The 19,045-nt window shown below is 37.9% G+C and overlaps 1 protein-coding gene across 1 annotated transcript in view; it reads left to right on the top strand.

Moving 5' to 3' along the window:
- Positions 1 to 19,045, top strand: part of THSD7B (thrombospondin type 1 domain containing 7B) — a gene marked incomplete at its 5' end in the record, with an annotated part of 794,653 nt that overhangs the window by 571,440 nt on the left and 204,168 nt on the right. Inside the window, one exon of the mRNA XM_081243155.1 lies at positions 13,186 to 13,361. Within this exon, the coding sequence (XP_081099281.1) occupies positions 13,186 to 13,361 (176 nt within the window). The remainder of the gene's footprint in view (positions 1 to 13,185; positions 13,362 to 19,045) is intronic.

Here is a 19,045-nt window from a genome sequence, read left to right as displayed (position 1 = left end):
TTTTTCTGTTCTTCTTTCTCTAATTGCTTTAGGTGCAAGGTTAGGTTGTTTATTCGAGATGTTTCCTGTTTCTTAAGGTAGGATTACATTGCTATAAACTTCCCTCTTAGAACTGCTTTTGCTGCATCCCATAGGTTTTGGGTTATCATGTCTCCATTATCATTTGTTTCTAGGTGTTTTTTATTTCTTCTTTGATTTCTTCAGTGATCACTTGATTATTAAGTAATGTATTGTTTAGCCTCCATGTGTTTGTATTTTTTAAAAAGCTTTTCCTGTAATTGATATCTAGTCTCATAGCGTTGTGGTTGGAAAAGATACTTGATATGATTTCAGTTTTCTTAAATTTACCAAGGCTTGATTTGTGACCCAAGATATTATCTATCCTGGGGAATGTTCCATGGGCACTTGAGAAAAATGTGTATTCTGTTGTTTTTGGATGGAATGTCCTGTAAATATCAATTAAGTCTATCTTGTTTAATGTATCATGTAAAGCTTGTGTTTCCTTATTTATTTTCATTTTGGATGATCTGTCCATTGGTGAAAGTGGGGTGTTAAAGTCCCCTACTATGAATGTGTTACTGTCGATTTCCCCTTTTATGGCTGTTAGTATTTGCCTTATGTATTGAGGTGCTCCTATGTTTGGTGCATAAATATTTACAATTGTTATATCTTCTTCTTGGATGTATCCCTTGATCATTATGTAGTGTCCTTCTTTGTCTCTTCTAATAGTCTTTATTTTAAAGTCTATTTTGTCTGATATGAGAATTGCTACTCCATTTTTCTTTTGGTTTCCATTTGCATGGAATATCTTTTTCCATCCCTTTACTTTCAATCTGTATGTGTCTCTAGGTCTGAAGTGGGTCTCTTGTAGACAGCATATATATGGGTCTTCTTTTTGTATCCATTCAGCCAGTCTGTGTCTTTTGGTGGGAGCATTTAATCCATCTACATTTAAGGTAATTATCGATATGTATGTTCCTATTCCCATTTCCTTAATTGTTTTGGGTTTGTTGTTGTAGGTATTTTCCTTCTGTTGTGTTTCTTGCCTAGAGAAGTTCCTTTAGCATATGTTGTAAAGCTGGTTTGGTGGTGCTGAACTCTCTCAGCTTTCGCTTGTCTATAAAGGTTTTAATTTTCCATCAAATCTGAATGAGATCCTTGCTGGGTAGAGTAATCTTGGTTGCAGGTTTTTCTCCTTCATCACTTTAAATATGTCCTGCCAGTCCCTTCTGGCTTGCAGAGTTTCTGCTGAAAGATCAGCTGTTAACCTTATGGGGATTCCCTTGTGTGTTATTTGTTGTTTTTCCCTTGCTGCTTTTTATATGTTTTCTTTGTGTTTAATTTTTGACAGTTTGATTAGTATGTGTCTTGGCGTGTTTCTCCTTGGATTTTTCCTGTATGGGACTCTCTGTTCTTCCTGGACTTGATTAACTATTTTCTTTCCCATATTAGGGAAGTTTTCAACTATAATATCTTCAAATATTTTCTCAGTCCCTCTCTTTTTCTTCAGGAACCCCTATAATTCGGATGTTGGTGCATTTAATATTGTCCCAGAGGTCCCTGAGACTGTCCTCAGTTCTTTTCATTGTTTTTTCTTTATTCTGCTCTGCAGTAGTTATTTCCACTATTTTATCTTCCAGGTCACTTATCCGTTTTTCTGCCTCATTTATTCTGCTATTGATCCCTTCTAGAGTATTTTTAAATTCATTTATTGTGTTCTTCATTGTTGCTTGTTTCATCTTTAGTTCTTCTAGGTCCTTGTTAAATGTTTCTTGCATTTTCTCTATTCTATTTCCAAGATTTTGGATCATCTTTAGTATCATTATTCTGAATTCTTTTTCAGGTAGACTGCCCATTTCCTCTTCATTTGTTAGGTCTGGTGGGTTTTTATCTTGCTTCCTCATCTGCGGTGTGTTTTTCTGTCTTCTCATTTTGCTTATCTTACTGTGTTTGGGGTCTCGTTTTTGAAGTTTGCAGGTTCGTAGTTCCCGTTGTTTTTGGTGTCTGTCCCCAGTGGCTAAAGTTCGTTCAGTGGGTTGTGTAGGCTTCCTCGTGGAGGGGACTAGTGCCTGTGTTCTGGTGGATGAGGCTGGATCTTGTCTTTCTGGTGGGCAGGTCCACGTCTGGTAGTGTGTTTTGGGGTGTCTGTGGACTTATTATGATTTTAGGCAGCCTCTCAGCTAATGGGTCTGGTTGTATTCCTGTCTTGTTAGTTGTTTGGCATAGGGTGTCCAGCACTGTAGCTTGCTGGTCGTTGAGTGAAGCTGGATGTCGGTGTTGAGATGGAGATCTCTTGGAGATTTTCGCCGTTTGATATTACGTGGAGCTGGGAGTTCTCTTGTAGACCAGTGTCCTGAAGTTGGCTCTCCCACGTCAGAGGCACATCACTGACTCCTGGCTGCAGCACCAAAAGCCTTTCATCCACACCACTCAGAATAAAAGGGAGAAAAAAAAAGTAGAAAGAAAGGAAGAAAAAAGAAACCAAGAAAGAGAAAGAAAGAAAGAAAGAGAAGAGAAAAGAAAATAAAATAGAGTAAGGTAAAATAAAATAAAGTTATTAAAATAAAAAAATAAGAAAAAAAATTTTTAAGTAAAAAAAAAAAAAAAAAAAACAGACGGAGAGAACCCTAGGACAAATGGTGAAAGCAAAGCTATACAGACAAAATCTCACACAGAAGCATACACATACACACTCACAAAAAGAGGAAAAGGGGAAAAAATAAATCTTGCTCTCGAAGTCCACCTCCTCAATTTGGATGATTCATTGTCTATTCACGTATTCCACAGATGCAGGGTACATCATGTTGATTGTGGAGATTTAACCTGCTGCTCCTGAGGCTGCTGGGAGAGATTTCCCTTTCTGTTCTTTGTTTGCACAGCTCCCGGGGCTCAGCTTTGGATTTGGCCCCGCCTCTGTGTGTAGGTCGCCGGCGGGCATCTGTTCTTCACTCAGACAGGACGGGGTTAAAGGAGCCGCTGATTCGGGGGCTCCGGCTCACTCAGGGAGGGGGGGGAGGGAGGGGTACGGAGTGCGGGGCAAGCCTGCGGCGGCAGAGGCCAGCGTGACGCTGCACCAGCCTGAGGCGCGCCGTGCGTTCTCCCGGGGAAGTTGTCCCTGGATCCCGGGACCCTGGCAGTGGCGGGCTGCACAGGCTCCCCGGAAGGGAGGTGTGGAGAGTGTCCTGTACTCGCACACAGGCTTCTTGGTGGTGGCAGCAGCAGCCTTAGCGTCTCATGCCCGTCTCTGTGGTCCGCGCTGTTAGCCGCGGCTCGCGCCCGTCTCTGGAGCTCCTTTAAGCAGTGCTCTTAATCCCTTCTCCTCGCTCACCAGGAAACAGAGGGAAGAAAAAGTCTCTTGACTCTTCGGCAGCTCCAGACTTTTTCCCGTACTCCCTCCCGGCTAGCTGTGGCACACTAAACCCCTGCAGGATGTGTTCACGCAGCCAACCCCAGTCCTCTCCCTGCGCTCCGACCGAAGCCCGAGCCTCAGCTCCCAGCCCCCCGCCCGCCCCGGCTGGTGAGCAGAGAAGCCTCTCGGGCTGGTGAGTGCTGGTTGGCACCGATCCTCTGTGCAGAAATCTCTCCACTTTACCTTCTGCACCCCTGTTGCTGTGCTCTTCTCCACAGCTCCAAAGCTCCCCCCTCCGCCACCCGCAGTCTCCACCCGCGAAGGGGCTTCCTAGTGTGTGGAAACCTTTCCTCCTTCACAGCTCCCTCCCACTGGTGCAGGTCCCGTCCCTATCCTTTTGTCTGTTTTTTCTTTTTTCTTTTGCCCTACCCAGGTACGTGGGGAGTTTCTTGCCTTTTGGGAGGTCTGAGGTCTTCTGCCAGCGTTCAGTAGGTGTTCTGTACGAGTTGTTCCACGTGTAGATGTATTTCTGATGTATCTGTGGGGAGGAAGGTGATCTCTGCGTCTTACTCTTCCGCCATCTTCCCCCTCTCTCTGGGTCTTCATTTCTGTGTGTTGGCTTTCCTCTATTTATATATAATATTTATATATTTTATATTTATATATATTTATAAATTATATATATATATATATATATATATAAAGTTACACTTAGTGGTCTTTTAGCCTAAGGCTTAGCCATTTGTTACTTTACATGTGAATTTTCCAGTCATCTCTTGAGAAGGTGCCCTGTTCTCATGCTGTCTTTTCTTCAATCCAATAGCACACCTAAATTAATGTTCAGAGTTCTTAACTTTCTGAGCCCTCCAGCATGACCTCCCAATGTGGCTCCACCTGACAGCCAATTTTTTTACTTCTCCCCAACCTCAATTCCTGTACAGAGGATTCCTCTGTTGACTTGTGAACATTTGGGGTTCATGCGCATCTTCTTAATTTAATTGGTAGGATCCCCCCTGCCTAGATTGCCTTATGCATGTCTTTCATTTTATCATAATTCTGCCATGCTTTAGAGATTATTTATTTTAAGTTAGGCCATGATCTATTTAGAGTTGTACTTTTGGACCATTAATATGGCAGCTGATCGGACATGTAATGGATTAGAAGAGACTGGACACCTGGAGTCCAGTTAAGGAGCCATTATAATAGTCCAGGTGAAAGATAATGAGCATCTGCCCTTGGCTGGTGGCAGCAGAATTGGAAAGACAGAGATGGACTCAAAACACAACTGATTTACTGATCCAATACAGAATCACTCATTTTGTCAATGTTATCCTAGCCTTTAATTATCATGGAAATAATCTGGAATGAGAAATGGCACCCAAATTTGAAAATTATTACCCTATAATTTTTCTGCTTAAGCATCTTTACAGAATTATATTTTCTATCAATCACTAGCATGAAAAACAGACTAAGAAAAAGCATTTTTACCTTGCTATATAGCTTTTAGTAGTGGTAAAATATAGTATGCCACTTATATTGTATGTTAATTTTTCCACAAACTCTTACTTCTTATAATTTTTGACCTTACAGTATTAAAGGGAGTTAAAAAGGACACGTATTATACATTTTTATTTTCACATGAGTAACCTGAACAATTGAGGTTTAATATTTTATTTCAGATCACATAAGGTCAGACCTTGATTTATAATTCATATCGCTAGTTTTTTTGTAAATAATAAAGTATACATTTTCCTGAAATATATATCTATAGGTTCAACTTTTGCAGTCACATTCTCATTGGATAGTGCTGCCATTCCTACGGTGCTAACTGCTTATGTAGCTTAATCTTGTTTTCTCAGGACATTATATACAGATTCTCAAAGTACTCTACATATTTGTTCCATGAGGCTTTTCACTTTGTCTTCTGAAGATACACTTTCCTACACCAAGGTTGATGCATTAGCATAAGATAGGTTGTATTATGGGAACAAATGAAACAAACAACTTCAAAATCTCAGCTGTTGAAAGCCACCAAGATCATTCAGTATCCATGTCCATCCTGCATTGGCTGGGTTTCTTCTTCACTCCAGGATGGGGCAGCCACTATCTGCAACATTTTTGGACCCTGTGGTACAGAGAAAGAAAGAGGGAGAGCAAATTACACTCGGGCTCTTCAAGCTGCCACCTAGAAGTGACACACTTCACTTCTGCTCACATTTCACTGGCTAAAGCAAGTAAGAAGATCACACCTAATTTCCAGGGGCAGGGAAATGTAGTCATACCACGTGTTCAGAAGCAAAATCTAAAATATTTGGAGAACAGCACTGACAACGTGAAGAGAATAGCACTGACTCAGACATGCTCTGAGATCAGCTTTCAGAACTTTGGAAGAAAATATAAAGTATAAAATGTCTGGTGTAATTTAAGTCAAGATTTTCTCAGGGCAAGGAGATATCATGAGAGAACTTAATACAGGCTCTTGCAGCCACAGTTCTACAAATTACCCAGTAATATTGTGTTGTCAACAATCTGTATCTTTGTAGTGTCTCAAATGCCAAGTTTATTATGTGGTTAAAGCGTTCAGTCACTTTAATTTTAACAGCATTTATTTGCAGTAATGCTAAAAACTGATACATACAGTCCTAATTGAACGGTTCAAATGATCCTGTGTCTAGCATCCCATTTGACCCTACATCCTTAATATCTTCTAAGAGCAAAATATCTCTTTTGTCTGCCTGGAGGAACCAGACACGAGGCTGTAAATGCTGAAACTCTGTCTATATGAACAGCTGCAGATACCTTCTTGATTAAATTGCCTGGACAATTCCATTTAAAAGATCAGTTCTTTATATGATTTGGTTGATTGATTAAATTGACTCTGATACATTTAGTTAGAGCAAGTGAACCAGGCTGAGCAATTAGTCAAAAGCCTGTGTCTACTGCAAAAATTTGCCAATAAATATTTTCACATGAAATACTTAGAAAATTGAAGCCAGAATCCATTTGTTACCTCAGGTTGTTGTGTAATTTGTATATATTATTTGTATCATTTAATTTAAGTCATTTATTATATACCATGTTTTTTTTCTTATTTATAAGACTGCTCTCTAGCAAAATATGAATTTCTTTAAGGCCAGGGTTGATTATCTACTTTGTCACTCCAGCACTAAAGAGAACATTCTAAGGTCATAATAATGATTATTTTCTACTTGATAGTGAGCTGTGTATCTCTGTCAAGTCTGGATTCAAGATCCCTTTCTAATTCTGACCAGTCTATAAAATGAAGCTTTTGGCCTTGATGACTTTGAATAGCTCATCATCTAAAAGTTCACCAGTAAATTATATTGTTAATTAAGAAAACTGGTTGACTCTTGGATGATTTTTTCTGGTAGATGTAATAAACCTTAATACATAATTATGCTGTGAAATATTTGAGTTTTAAGGAATCCAGGAAAACTTTCTCCTTAATGTTACTATTTGAACTTTGTGTAACTTCTCATTCAGCTATATTCAGGTATCTGATTAGGTTGTGGGTCCCAAATAAGGTATTTTGTTATCTGCAATACCATAACCATCATTTTATAATGGTTAATTTTAGAGAGTCTTTGCTGATGTGTTCTTGTACATGTAGTAAAGGTATTTTTCTACGAGTAGGGAGTATTTTCAAAAATATTCTTTTAATAACTCAAAATTTTAAAGGAAGAGAAATAATAACTAAGGTGCTTTCTAGCTCTCCTCTCTCAGGCCCCACAGAAGCCTAAACAAGGTTGGACCCATCTTTGAAAGACTGTACCACTGAAAGAATGTAACTGCTGTTCATAAGGGGTATTCCCAGGCCAAAATATGAATTCACCAAAGCAAGCTGGCAACCTTATTGAGTTTGCACTACATAGCCACACACTAATGGATTGAGATTTTAAACAAATGTTTAACAGTTAGTGTTTCCCTTGAGAACAATGGCAAAGTATTGGTCTAATTTCTCAAATTCTTTGTTGTGACAGTATCAAAACATCTGCCCCCATACTTTCCCCACCTCTCCTAAAGGATATCTACTTTAAACCACTCTGACTTAAGACATCGGATACTTTTAAGTGTAGTACATGTTACTAGATAAATAGTAGAACTGAAATGTATAAATTAAAATAATAAATCTTTAAATATTGACAAATGAAGACATGATCTCATTTTAACTCACAAAGTTCTCCCAGATCTTCACTTTGAACTCGGGAAGGAGATGATCAGCATTTTCTTTATCTTTTCCTGACTTTATTTTTGGTAGTATGTTTTCATTATTTCAGCAAAGTGTCAGTAAATAGAACATTCACTGTCTAGGAGGATGTTTGCCATTACTTTACACAGTAAGAAAATATAAGTAAATTAACCTAGGTTATTTCCTCAGGCTTAATGTCATCAGTATTTCCTTTCACATCTTCCAAAACAAGATCTTACGGGGGCAGGGAGAGGAGCAGGGGAGATGTTAGTACCTGAATGCCAGAGAAAAAAATGCACAGCAGGTACTATCCTGGGAAGTGGTTTTATCAATGAGACCAGTGTGTTAAGAGAGCAGTGTTTTCACCTACGTCTATTGAACCGACCTAAAGAGCAATATTTGGGGGTTAGTTATATAGACTGAAGCCAGGTTCCTGGGCTTCAGCCCTATTGGGTGTAAGTCATTCAATAAATTCCTCCAGTTATAACATAGAGACTCTATTAATGGATTCTATTTAGTTCATCTTCATCTATAATATCAACAGATCCTTTTTGAACACCTACTATGTACAATGTATATGGCTTACAGAATCACTATGTGGGATGCATTCTTTATTGATAATTCTGTAATGACTACTTCCTACTGAATTTCATATGCATACAGATAACTAAAATAGAACATGAAAGCATCCCCAGGCTAAGTAATATGGTGGTCCAAGCAGTGTATTCTGCATATAAATTATAGCATCAAATATTTTCAGTAGGAAAATTGCTTCTTTCATTGCAACTAGATTTAGATTTCTGAATGTTGCCAGTTCAGCTAGTCTGTGGTATATTTTATGTAAATGAGCTTTAAAAACATTAGTGAAGTTTCCATAGTCAGGAATTGGAATTCTCTTATGGGAGGTTAACCTTGTATTGTAGGTAGTCACATTTGGTCATACTCTGCTTCCAACCGTTGTAAGTATTAAGTATGTGAGTAGAACTGATCCCTTCCATTATGAGATAGGTATAAGAATATGCAGTTATTAATGGTTCTCACTATGGGCTTTCCTTTGGGGTATACTCTAGCATGGAAATAACTTTTCTGAAAAATAAATGTCACTGTTGCTTAGACCTGTTGAATTTCAGAATTATTTTATACTCACTGAATTTATGACCTTGACTTTCATAGAGATCCTCTGGGTTTATGTCTTATCATAGGGAATAAAAAGAAAACAGTATTGCTAAGAGGCTCTCTAATTAAAATCCATTGGTATGCAAGTATATATGAAAATGATTTAAAATCTCTTTAAATTAAAAGGCCATCTGATTCAAAATCTGCTTTGAAATAGGATCTAAATAGGCACTTAGATATTTACAAGTTATTTATATGAAGTCTTCTGAAATTTCATATTTGAAGCATTTACACCATGAGAGTTAATTCTGCTTAATTACTAGTCCTGCTGTTTTTATTCAGTAGCAAATGGAATTATTTTGTGACTCAGTTTCTCTGTAAAACTAATGCCTGTGGCCTGTATTTAATCCTATAGTTAGCATTTATTATATACCTAATACTGAATTAACTGTCAAACCTCCTTAGAAAAGACTGTAGAATTGTAACTATGGTAAACAACAGAGAATTTTAACAATCTCAAATAGACCTTTTTTTTTTTCAACCTTAGAAAGATCCTTCCTGATGACTTAGGTGTTTGATGTACTCTCTCTTGTCAATGAGTATTATTTAGATACTGTAAAGTCACTCTACTATTAATGTAAGAGAAATATAACTATAAAATGAGAGAGAGTGAGAGAGCTTGGAGAGATAGCAAGTGGTGAAAATGGGCCTTATATAAGAAAATGAGTGCCTTTTCCATCGTGATATGAAGATAGAGGAAGAATATGGAAATTCATACAGATATATTCATAGGAAATTGAAGGAGTTCTTCTTATTCATTTCTTTCTATTTTTTTCTGGGAAAGAAGAGGTGAGATCTCAAAAGTTTGAAGATAGGTAGAGAAGGTTTGAAAAAGCTGTGATGTGGAATGGGAGTGAGAAGAAAGCTCAGAAGAATCACCAGGCAGTGTGTGGCATTACCAGTGCCTTAGTCTGCACTTGATGTCCAGCATTCAGAACAGAGTAGGAAAACAGCTGGACCAATCTAGATCTGAAGTTTTGCCAGACCGGCATGGCAGAAGGAGCAGTGGGGCCAGATGGTCCACTTTACTGGCAAGAGAGTAATTGTAGTAATGAAGGCTAAACTGGATAGAGAAAAGGCAGAGTTTTTCATGAGGGAAGGCATAAGTATTATTGCAGAAGATGAAGTAGTCTATGTGCAAATGTTTCAAGATATAGGAGGGGGAAGGGAAGGAGGAAAACAAGTTAGGGAGGTGGTTCTTGGACTTCATTACACATTAGAATTCTCTGGGGATCTTTGAAAACTACCATTGCCTAGGTCCCATCCTCTGAGATTTGGTTGAATTAGTCCATAGTATATCCTGGGCAATGGGAACATATTTTACAGCCAAAGTTGAAAACCCTTGTTTAGAGCCTCTTATAAAGAACCTTACAGTTTTTGCAAAGTGGTTGTCACTTTATTTTCAAGGCAATGGAGAATCAGCAAAGGGTTTAAAAGGGATAGTGTAAATTATTATTTATTTTAGAAAAGTAACTTCATCCTCAGAGTGACTAACCGATACCAAAAGAGAATGATTAGGAGAAAGGGAGACTAGTGGAGAGAATATTTCAGTATTCTGGGCCAGAAAGAGTATGATCTTGAACCAGGGACAAACAAAAGAATTATAGAGTAGGGGACATAGTTGTGATGCTTCAGCATAAGAGCTTATTACACCTATTAATATATGTGTAAAATGATGAAGGCTGGTCTAAGATAACTGAGATTTTTTTATTTTGGATAATTTGCTAGTTTTAAATTGCTGCATAACAAATTACTGTCGACCTAGTCATTCAAAACATTTATTATCTCACTGTTTCCATGAGTCAAGAGTACAGCCATGGCCTCTCTAAATTCTCTGCTTAAGAGTCTCACCAGGCTATAACCAAGATATGAACCAAGAGTCAAGTCTCAGCAGAGGTGTGACTTGGGAAAGCTCCTCTTCCAATCTCCCTTGAAATTGTTGGCAGAATTCCTCTTCATGCACGTATAAGGCTGAGACCCCTGTTTTCTTACTAGCTAACAGCCAAGGGCTGCCCTCACGCCCTAGAGGCTGCTTGCAGTCCCCTACCCTGTGGCCACACCATAGGCATTTTATGGCATGGCTGTTTGCTTCTTCAAGGCCAGCAGGAGAGTTTATTTCTCCACAAAAAGGGCCCAGTCACTCTTTTAAGGGTTTTTACCTGATTAATTCAGGCCCAGCCAGGGTCATCTCCCTTTTGATTAACTCACAATCAGTGATTTGGCATGTTAATAGTATCTGTGCATTCCCTTCCCCTTTGCCACATACCGTAACCTAATCATGGGGCTGACTTCCTATCATATTCACAGGTCTTGCCCAAACTCAAAGGGAAGAGATTATACACACATATACACCAGCATACAGGAGTCAGCTATGTTGCAGTTAATTAAGGTGAGGAATATAAGAGAATTAGAATGGTTTAGGAGGAAACTGGTGGCCTCAGTTTTAGATACGTTGAATTTGGGGGTATTTAGGCACCCAGTTAGAGTGGATCAGTAGGTGGCATAGAAATTAGTAAAGAGATGGGAATTGGAAATACATGTTTGGTAGTGATTGGTGGAGGTGACAGTTAATCATCCAGAGGAAGACTGTAGCAAGAAGTGGGCTGAGGACAGGAGCAAGAGCTAGTAAAGCCAGAACATCTGCATCTGTATTTCAACCCACACCTCTTTTTTTTTTTTTTGCGGTACGCAGGCCTCTCACTGTTGTGGCCTGTCCCGTTGTGGAGCACAGGCTCCGGACGCGCAGGCTCAGCGGCCATGGCTCACGGGCCCAGCCGCTCCGTGGCATGTAGGATCTTCTCAGACCAGGGCACGAACCCGTGTCACCTGTATTGGCAGGCGGACTCCCAACCACTGTGCCACCAGGGAAGCCCCAACCCACACCTCTTGATTCCAGTCCAATATCTCATATACAGTCTTTCACTATTCCTCTTCTTTTGATAATATCCTGCTCTTCCTAGTCTGTGGTCCACTCTTTGTCCTCCTCCCACCTCTAAGTCACACTACACAGAAGTGAGAATCAAGATCTTTCTTTGTGATATCCAAAGAAGCCATACAGATGGCCAGTAGACACATAAAAATATGCTCATCATCACTAATGATTAGAGAAATGCAAATCAAAACTATAATGAGGTACCACTTCACACTGGTCAGAATGACCATCATTAAAAAGTCTACAAGTAACAAATGCTAGAAAGGGTGTGGAGGAAAGGGAAACCTCCTACACTGTTGGTGGGAATGTAAGTTGGTGCAGTCACTATGGAAAACAGTATGGAGGTTCCTCAGAAAACTAAAAATAGAACTACCATATGATCCAGCAATCCTACTCCTGGGCATATATATGGAGAAATCCATACTTCGAAAAGATACGTGCACCCCAATGTTCATCGCTGCACTGTTTACAATAGCCAAGACATGGAAACAAGCTAAATGTCCATCAACAGATGAATGGATAAAGAAGATGTGGTACATATATACAACAGAATACAACTCAGCCGTAAAAAAGAATGAAATAATGCCATTTGTAGCAACATGGATGCAACTAGAGATTTTCATACTAAGTGAAGTAACTCAGAGAAAGACAAATACCATATGGTATCACTTATATGTGGAATCTAATATATGGCACAAATTAGCCTATCTACAATACAGAAACAGACTCACAGACATAGAGATCAGACCTGTGGTTGCCAAGGGGTCGGGGGAGAGGGATGTACAGGGAATTTACAGTTGGTAGATGCAAACTATTACATTCAGAATGGATAAACAGCAAGGTCCTACTGTATAGCACAGGAAACTGTATCCAATCTCCTGAGATAAACCATAATGGAAAAGAATATTAAAAAAAGAATGTATATATATATATATATATATATATATATATACACATATATGTATAACTCAGTTACTTGGCTGTACAACATTGTAAATCAACTATTCTTCAATTAAAAAAATAATAAGCTTGCTTTATTTTAAAAAAAGGAATCTTTGTGAAAGCCTTGCAAATCACAGGCACTAAGATTGACTCTCTTATGCTCTCTATTCCCAGACAGGGAATTGTAGGTCCAGTGGAGGGAGATGGTATCACCATTAGCCCTGAGCTGCTTCATTTCTTCTTTCTTCATTTCTTTTTATCAGAAAGCAGGACTTACTGTGCACTTTTCCCTGCTTCCTCAATCCCAGAATTGTCTATGAAGGAAAAAGATGGCACACATTTGGAATGCAGAAATAATCATATGTATCTGTCTCTGAAATCTTTTGTCTGTTTATTGAAACCTGGAATGCAGAAATAATCATATGTATCTGTCTCTGAAATCTTTTGTCTGTTTATTGAAACCTCTGCAGCAGTATTGTTAGGCAGTCTGGTCTGTGATAATAGAAACAGAAAGTAAGCTTGGTTAGTATATTTTGATCAGACTTTCCTCCATTCTTTTAAATCTTTTTCTTTCAGGTTATATTCAAGAAGAATGTGTCATCCCCTGTCCATTTGATTGCAAGTTAAGTGATTGGTCTAGTTGGGGGTCTTGCAGTTCATCTTGTGTTGGAGTGAGAATTCGATCCAAATGGCTGAAAGAAAAACCGTACAATGGAGGTCGCCCATGTCCCAAATTGGATCTCAAGAATCAGGTAAAGTGCATGAAGCAAAAAATACAAAGCTGAAAAAGTATCCCCTTTATTATTTCCTGTTGAAATTGAAGTCATCATCTTGTTATAAGTAGCTTGCAAAAAGTTATTACAAGTTCAGAGGAGTGGATAAGAGGGTAGAAATTAATATAATAGAATTAGGAAGAGAAGCCTTGCCCACTTCTAGGCAATGCCAAGAATGACTTGGTAATATTAGAAATAATAATGTTTACAAAAATTAAATCCAATTGGTTTTTAAATTACCTTGAAATGTCATTTGATTAATCATGATATTATGAAAGGGGTGTGTGTGTGTGTGTGTGAGATAATGTTGGGGGAATGTCAATTACTTTATGGCTATAGATACAATTAGTGGTCTCATCCACATACTCCAAAAATGGTGTTCTAATTTTCCTGCACCTAACTCTTCATACTAATTTTCTTTGTTCCTAATCTTATCAATGTTTCCACAGCTCTTCATGTCTCTTCAGAGCTATTTCTCTACCTTTTCCCCCAAGATCAAAGCTGTTTTCATAAATGGAACCCTAAAGGATACTCTTCCATGTAGATATCTAATAAAATTGCCATCTTAAGCAATCAAAGTTGATTAGAGTATTTCAGTTGGCCTTACCTACATAATGGAGTCTTAAGATTTAATTAAGAATTATAATAAAGAACTAAAATTTCTCCCATGATTGCATACTGTTATTATATTAGGACTGATATATACATTTTAATCAATTCAATAGGTGGAGTACAAGATGATGATTGTTAAAAATTCTTTATTCTTAGAGAGGTGAATTATGTCTTATATGGGTCTGTAGATTCTTTGTGACTCCGAAACTTTTAAGAAAATAGCTACACAGGCTTCTATTCCTAATTCTATTGTATTCATTTCTGCCTTCTTAACTCCATTTTGATTAGACTTTCTATACAGGTTGTTTAATGGAAGGGAAATCCACGCATCTGTTGTTAATTAATTTGAATAGCGTATCTAGTACTGCTTGTATGTAGATACCATTTGTCATTTCAAGACTGACATCTCTAGCTGTTTTTTTCCTAAATTTTGATAAAAGACACATAACTCACTGAAAATGAAAAACCATCATACTGGCAAAAAATATTTATGTTCCAAGACAGGGCATAGTATTAGGCGAGTCTTGTTTTTTAAGGTTACATGGGATAAAGTGATGACCCTGGTTTCTTCCTTCAAAGCAGATATAAAGCATATTGGGGAAAAAATGATGCAGAGGATTGTAAAATCAACATAAAGGTTGCCAAAAAAAACTTCACAAGTACAGTGGTTTGGGGAAAGGAAAAGTGAGATATGATTAATGAAAACAGGAGGGAAATAATCAGAGCAGAGAGAGTCTGAGGAGAGAAGCCTCTTCAGTATGAAGAAAGGAATAATACAGGTTGATGGTCAGGAGAAGAACTTTCAAATGAATACTCATATGAAGGTATGAAGCCTATTTGACCTTCCCTAGGGGATTTTCCAGGCATTTAAAAAGGGAAATGACTACTAAGCATTTATAGTTATAAATAATGTATGAAAATTCTTCTCTCTCCTCAACACCAATGAAACCTAAGTCTTTATAGCACTAGCGTTAAACACTAATTTTAATATGCTAGTTTTATGAACCAGGAAATTATCAAGTGAGTAAAAGGACTTCATTGGAGCACAGACGCTAAAACTGTATTCTCAGTGTGTATAGGCAAATATATGGAAATGTGTCTATTTTGAGAGTATGCATAAGATAAGGGTACTTGTAAGCCTGTTATGACTTAAAGAAAACTTGTTCTAAACACTTAATTGACATATAAAACTTGTAACCTTAAGAAGTAGTACATGCTGAAAATTAAGCCCAAGTTCAAGAGTAATTTAGATAAATCCCATATGTGAAAACTAAGCGAGGGTGGGTTTGTCTGCAGGAGCTGTTTCTAGCTTTTGAGCTCGGGAAGGAAATTGTAGCATTCCAAAGACATTTGTTGTGATGCTCAGAAGTGAATCCTGGGATTTAATTATCAGAAATCAAATTTAGTGTAGCATATATTCTGACGTAAAGAGTTTTCAGGTATCTAGAATTGGAAAACTTTACCCCAATCCATACTTTATATTTTAACATAAGTTAATTGATCAAGTCAGTAAATCATAAGCCCTCCTTCTCACTTATAAGTCTGTGAATGTCAAGGAAAAATGCTATTGTAAAAAATCCTAAATTTAAATGAAATTGTCCCCAGAGCCCTTCCTTTTCTAAAGAAAGCACACTTTTACCTGTAAGTATATTTGTGGAAAGCTATCTGTGGACTTCATTATGTATTTGCTCTTATACATGGTAGAATCCCCTTTGTGTGTGTGTGTTATATATTGAAATTGTTGAAGTTATCCATATTTTCTTAATTCATCTGAATATAAATTGGGTTGTCGGGAATCTTCATGATTTAGGAAATATTCCTCAGCTTCTATTATTTATGGCAATTCTTCTTTAGAAGAGCTCGCTATTTGTTTCCCTAAGCTGGAAATATGACCTAGTGAGAGGTACACCCACTGAGGCTGTTTTTTAAAGTTCAGTTTTACTACTGGCCTTAGGTTATTGGTCTCCTTTCCAATTGGTTTTTAGGTGTAGATTTATTTTTCTATTTTTGGAACCAGATTAATCCTCTCTCATCCATTCACCCATACGTAAGAGCTTACAGAAAATGTAACCAAATTATAGCACTAAGAGAGGTACATATCTTTAATACCTGTGCATGAGGAAAATTCAGTATATGGCATATTGAGTCTAACATACTGTTTGTAAAAAAAAAAAAAAGAACTTTCTTATGTGTATATATATATATATATATTATGCATATGCTATGTAAATGTTAGTATACCTGCATGTGCTTAATCATTCTCCTCCTTTGCTTCTCTTTAGAACATGAGGTCTTTCTGAGGGCAAAGGCTGTCTTTCTACTTTTGTAACTCATTCTAGCCCCTGGTACACCATCCTGTGGATTGTCAAATTATATTCATTGGATGCTTTAGCTGAAAAGAAACCTTCTCTCTGGATGAGTGTGTGGCTAGCTCCATAGAAAGAAAAAATATTTTAGAACTCTGGTCTCTTAAGCTGCGATTTGTCATTCGAATTGTCAGAAAACATGAGCTCTTCTAGAAGAAAGAAAAAAGAACCTGCACATTATTACTGCTCAAAGAGTTTTTCATGATTTGCCTGAAAAATCCTGGGTGTTTGTATCCCCACTAAAATCTGACTCAGTGATATAAATGAAAAGGTTGGTATTATCTACACAAGCTCATAAACTGCTCTGAATCTGTTTGTGAAATCAATATTTATAATCTCTCATAAAAAAAACCTCCCTTTTAAACTAAAGCCTATCAACATGATAGCTCTTTCTCCAGAAGGGCCAAAGTGACAGCAGTACTTTGGTGGCTTTCTGCTAAGTAGACTGATGATGATAAATAGCTCCAGCATGCAGCTGACCCAGAGCTTTTATCTAGTTGGAAAACTGCTAAATAAGTTATTGAATTAACAGGTCAGTTGACTGATATCCTTGACTATGCTGTGCATAATCAAATACATAATGTATTTTAATTTTTTATAGTCTGTAATGTGGTGAGTGGATTTAAGTGCACTTGTACTGTATCTTTTTGCTATCTTTTTTCTTGTGGAGTTCTGCTTAATAGAAGATTAAATATAGGGACATTAAAGCTCCATTGGACTTACATTTCCCTTTATGAGTTCTTTACACAATTGAAGGCAAGGGAGTGCCAGGAAATTCTGTGTTGCTTATATGTTGCACATATGTGTGTCCCATGTGCTGGAATAAAAATCTGACAGTGAGATCCATTCTCTGTACTTTTTTTTTTTTTTTTTTTTTTTTTTTTTTGTGGTACGCGGGCCTCTCACTGTTGTGGCCTCTCCCGTTGCGGAGCACAGGCTCTGGATGCGCAGGCTCAGCAGCCATGGCTCACAGGCCCAGCTGCTCCGTGGCATGTGGGATCTTCCCGGACCGGGGCACGAACCCGTATCCCCTGCATTGGCAGGCGGACTCTCAACCACTGCGCCACCAGGGAAGCCCATTCTCTGTACTTTTTAAAATGCATCTATTTAAACACAATTTTGAAAGAGTTTTGATTGTGCTTGCAACTGAACGAGTGGATATAAATTAAATATATGGGTTTTCTAGAAACACCTGCTATTTTAAAGGTGTGTCTTCTCTACAAAGAGAAGTGGCCTGAATTTGGAAATAACGAGTATAATTCTTTTTCTTTTCCATAGCAGGGTAATACTATTTTTTTTAATTTTTACATCTTTATTGGAGTATAATTGCTTTACAATGGTGTGTTAGTTTCTGCTTTATAACAAAGTGAATCAGTTATACATATACATATGTTCCCATATCTCTTCCCTCTTGCGTCTCCCTCCCTCCCACCCTCCCTATCCCACCCCGCCAGGCGGTCACAAAGCACCGAGCTGATCTCCCTGTGCTATGCGGCTGCTTCCCACTAGCTATCTACCTTACGTTTGGTAGTGTATATATGTCCATGCCTCTCTCTCGCTTTGTCACAGCTTACCCTTCCCCCTCCCCATATCCTCAAGTCCATTCTCTAGTAGGTCTGTGTCTTTATTCCTGTCTTACCCCTAGGTCCTTCATGACATTTTTTTTCTTAAATTCCATATATATGTGTTAGCATACAGTATTTGTCTTTCTCTTTCTGACTTACTTCACTCTGTATGACAGACTCTAGGTCCATCCACCTCACTACAAATAGCTCAATTTCGTTTCTTTTTATGGCTGAGTAATATTCCATTGTATACATGTGCCACATCTTCTTTATCCATTCATCTGATGATGGACACTTAGGTTGTTTCCATGTCCTGGCTATTGTAAATAGAGCTGCAATGAACATTTTGGTACATGACTCTTTTTGAATTATGGTTTTCTCAGGGTATATGCCCAGTAGTGGGATTGCTGGGTCATATGATAGTTCTATTTGTAGTTTTTTAAGGAACCTCCATACTGTTCTCCATAGTGGCTGTACCAATTCATATTCCCACCAGCAGTGCAAGAGTGTTCCCTCTTCTCCACACCTTCTCCAGCATTTATTGTTTCTAGATTTTTTGATGATGGCCATTCTGACTGGTGTGAGATGATATCTCATTGTAGTTTTGATTTGCATTTCTCTAATGATTAATGATGTTGAGCATTCTTTCATGTGTTTGCTGGCAGTCTGTATATCTTCTTTGGAGAAATGTCTGTTTAGGTCTTCTGCCCATTTTTGGATTAGGTTGTTTGTTTTTTTTTGTTATTGAGCTGCATGAGCTGCCAAAGTTAGCAGAAGGAAATGGTAATACTATTTTAAAGAATACTTTCTTTCCAAAGATAAACAGGTATATTTTTGCAAGATCATTTCTCCCTTATAAGGTGGCTTTGGATGAGAAAATTTTCTATAGAGAAGTATCTTATGCTCATTTTGATACTGCTTCATTAATTATTAATAGCATTTTAGGATGTGGAAAGAGGATAACTGTCATTCAAACTGAATGTTTGTTTACCCGGAACAATATGGCTCACTTAAAGTTTAATTTGATTTAACCAATTTTAACCTCTTTCTTCTTTTGGACCTGCCCGACTTCCACTCATCCTAACCTAGTCCAAATCATTCCTGGCAGAGTCCTGCTCAC

Source organism: Mesoplodon bidens (assembly GCF_964165515.1).
Source record: "Mesoplodon bidens genome assembly, chromosome: 8".
Classification (NCBI taxonomy): domain Eukaryota; kingdom Metazoa; phylum Chordata; class Mammalia; order Artiodactyla; family Ziphiidae; genus Mesoplodon; species Mesoplodon bidens.
The sequence above is the reverse complement of the archived record's forward strand: the minus strand, read 5'-3'. Positions and strand labels throughout refer to the sequence as shown.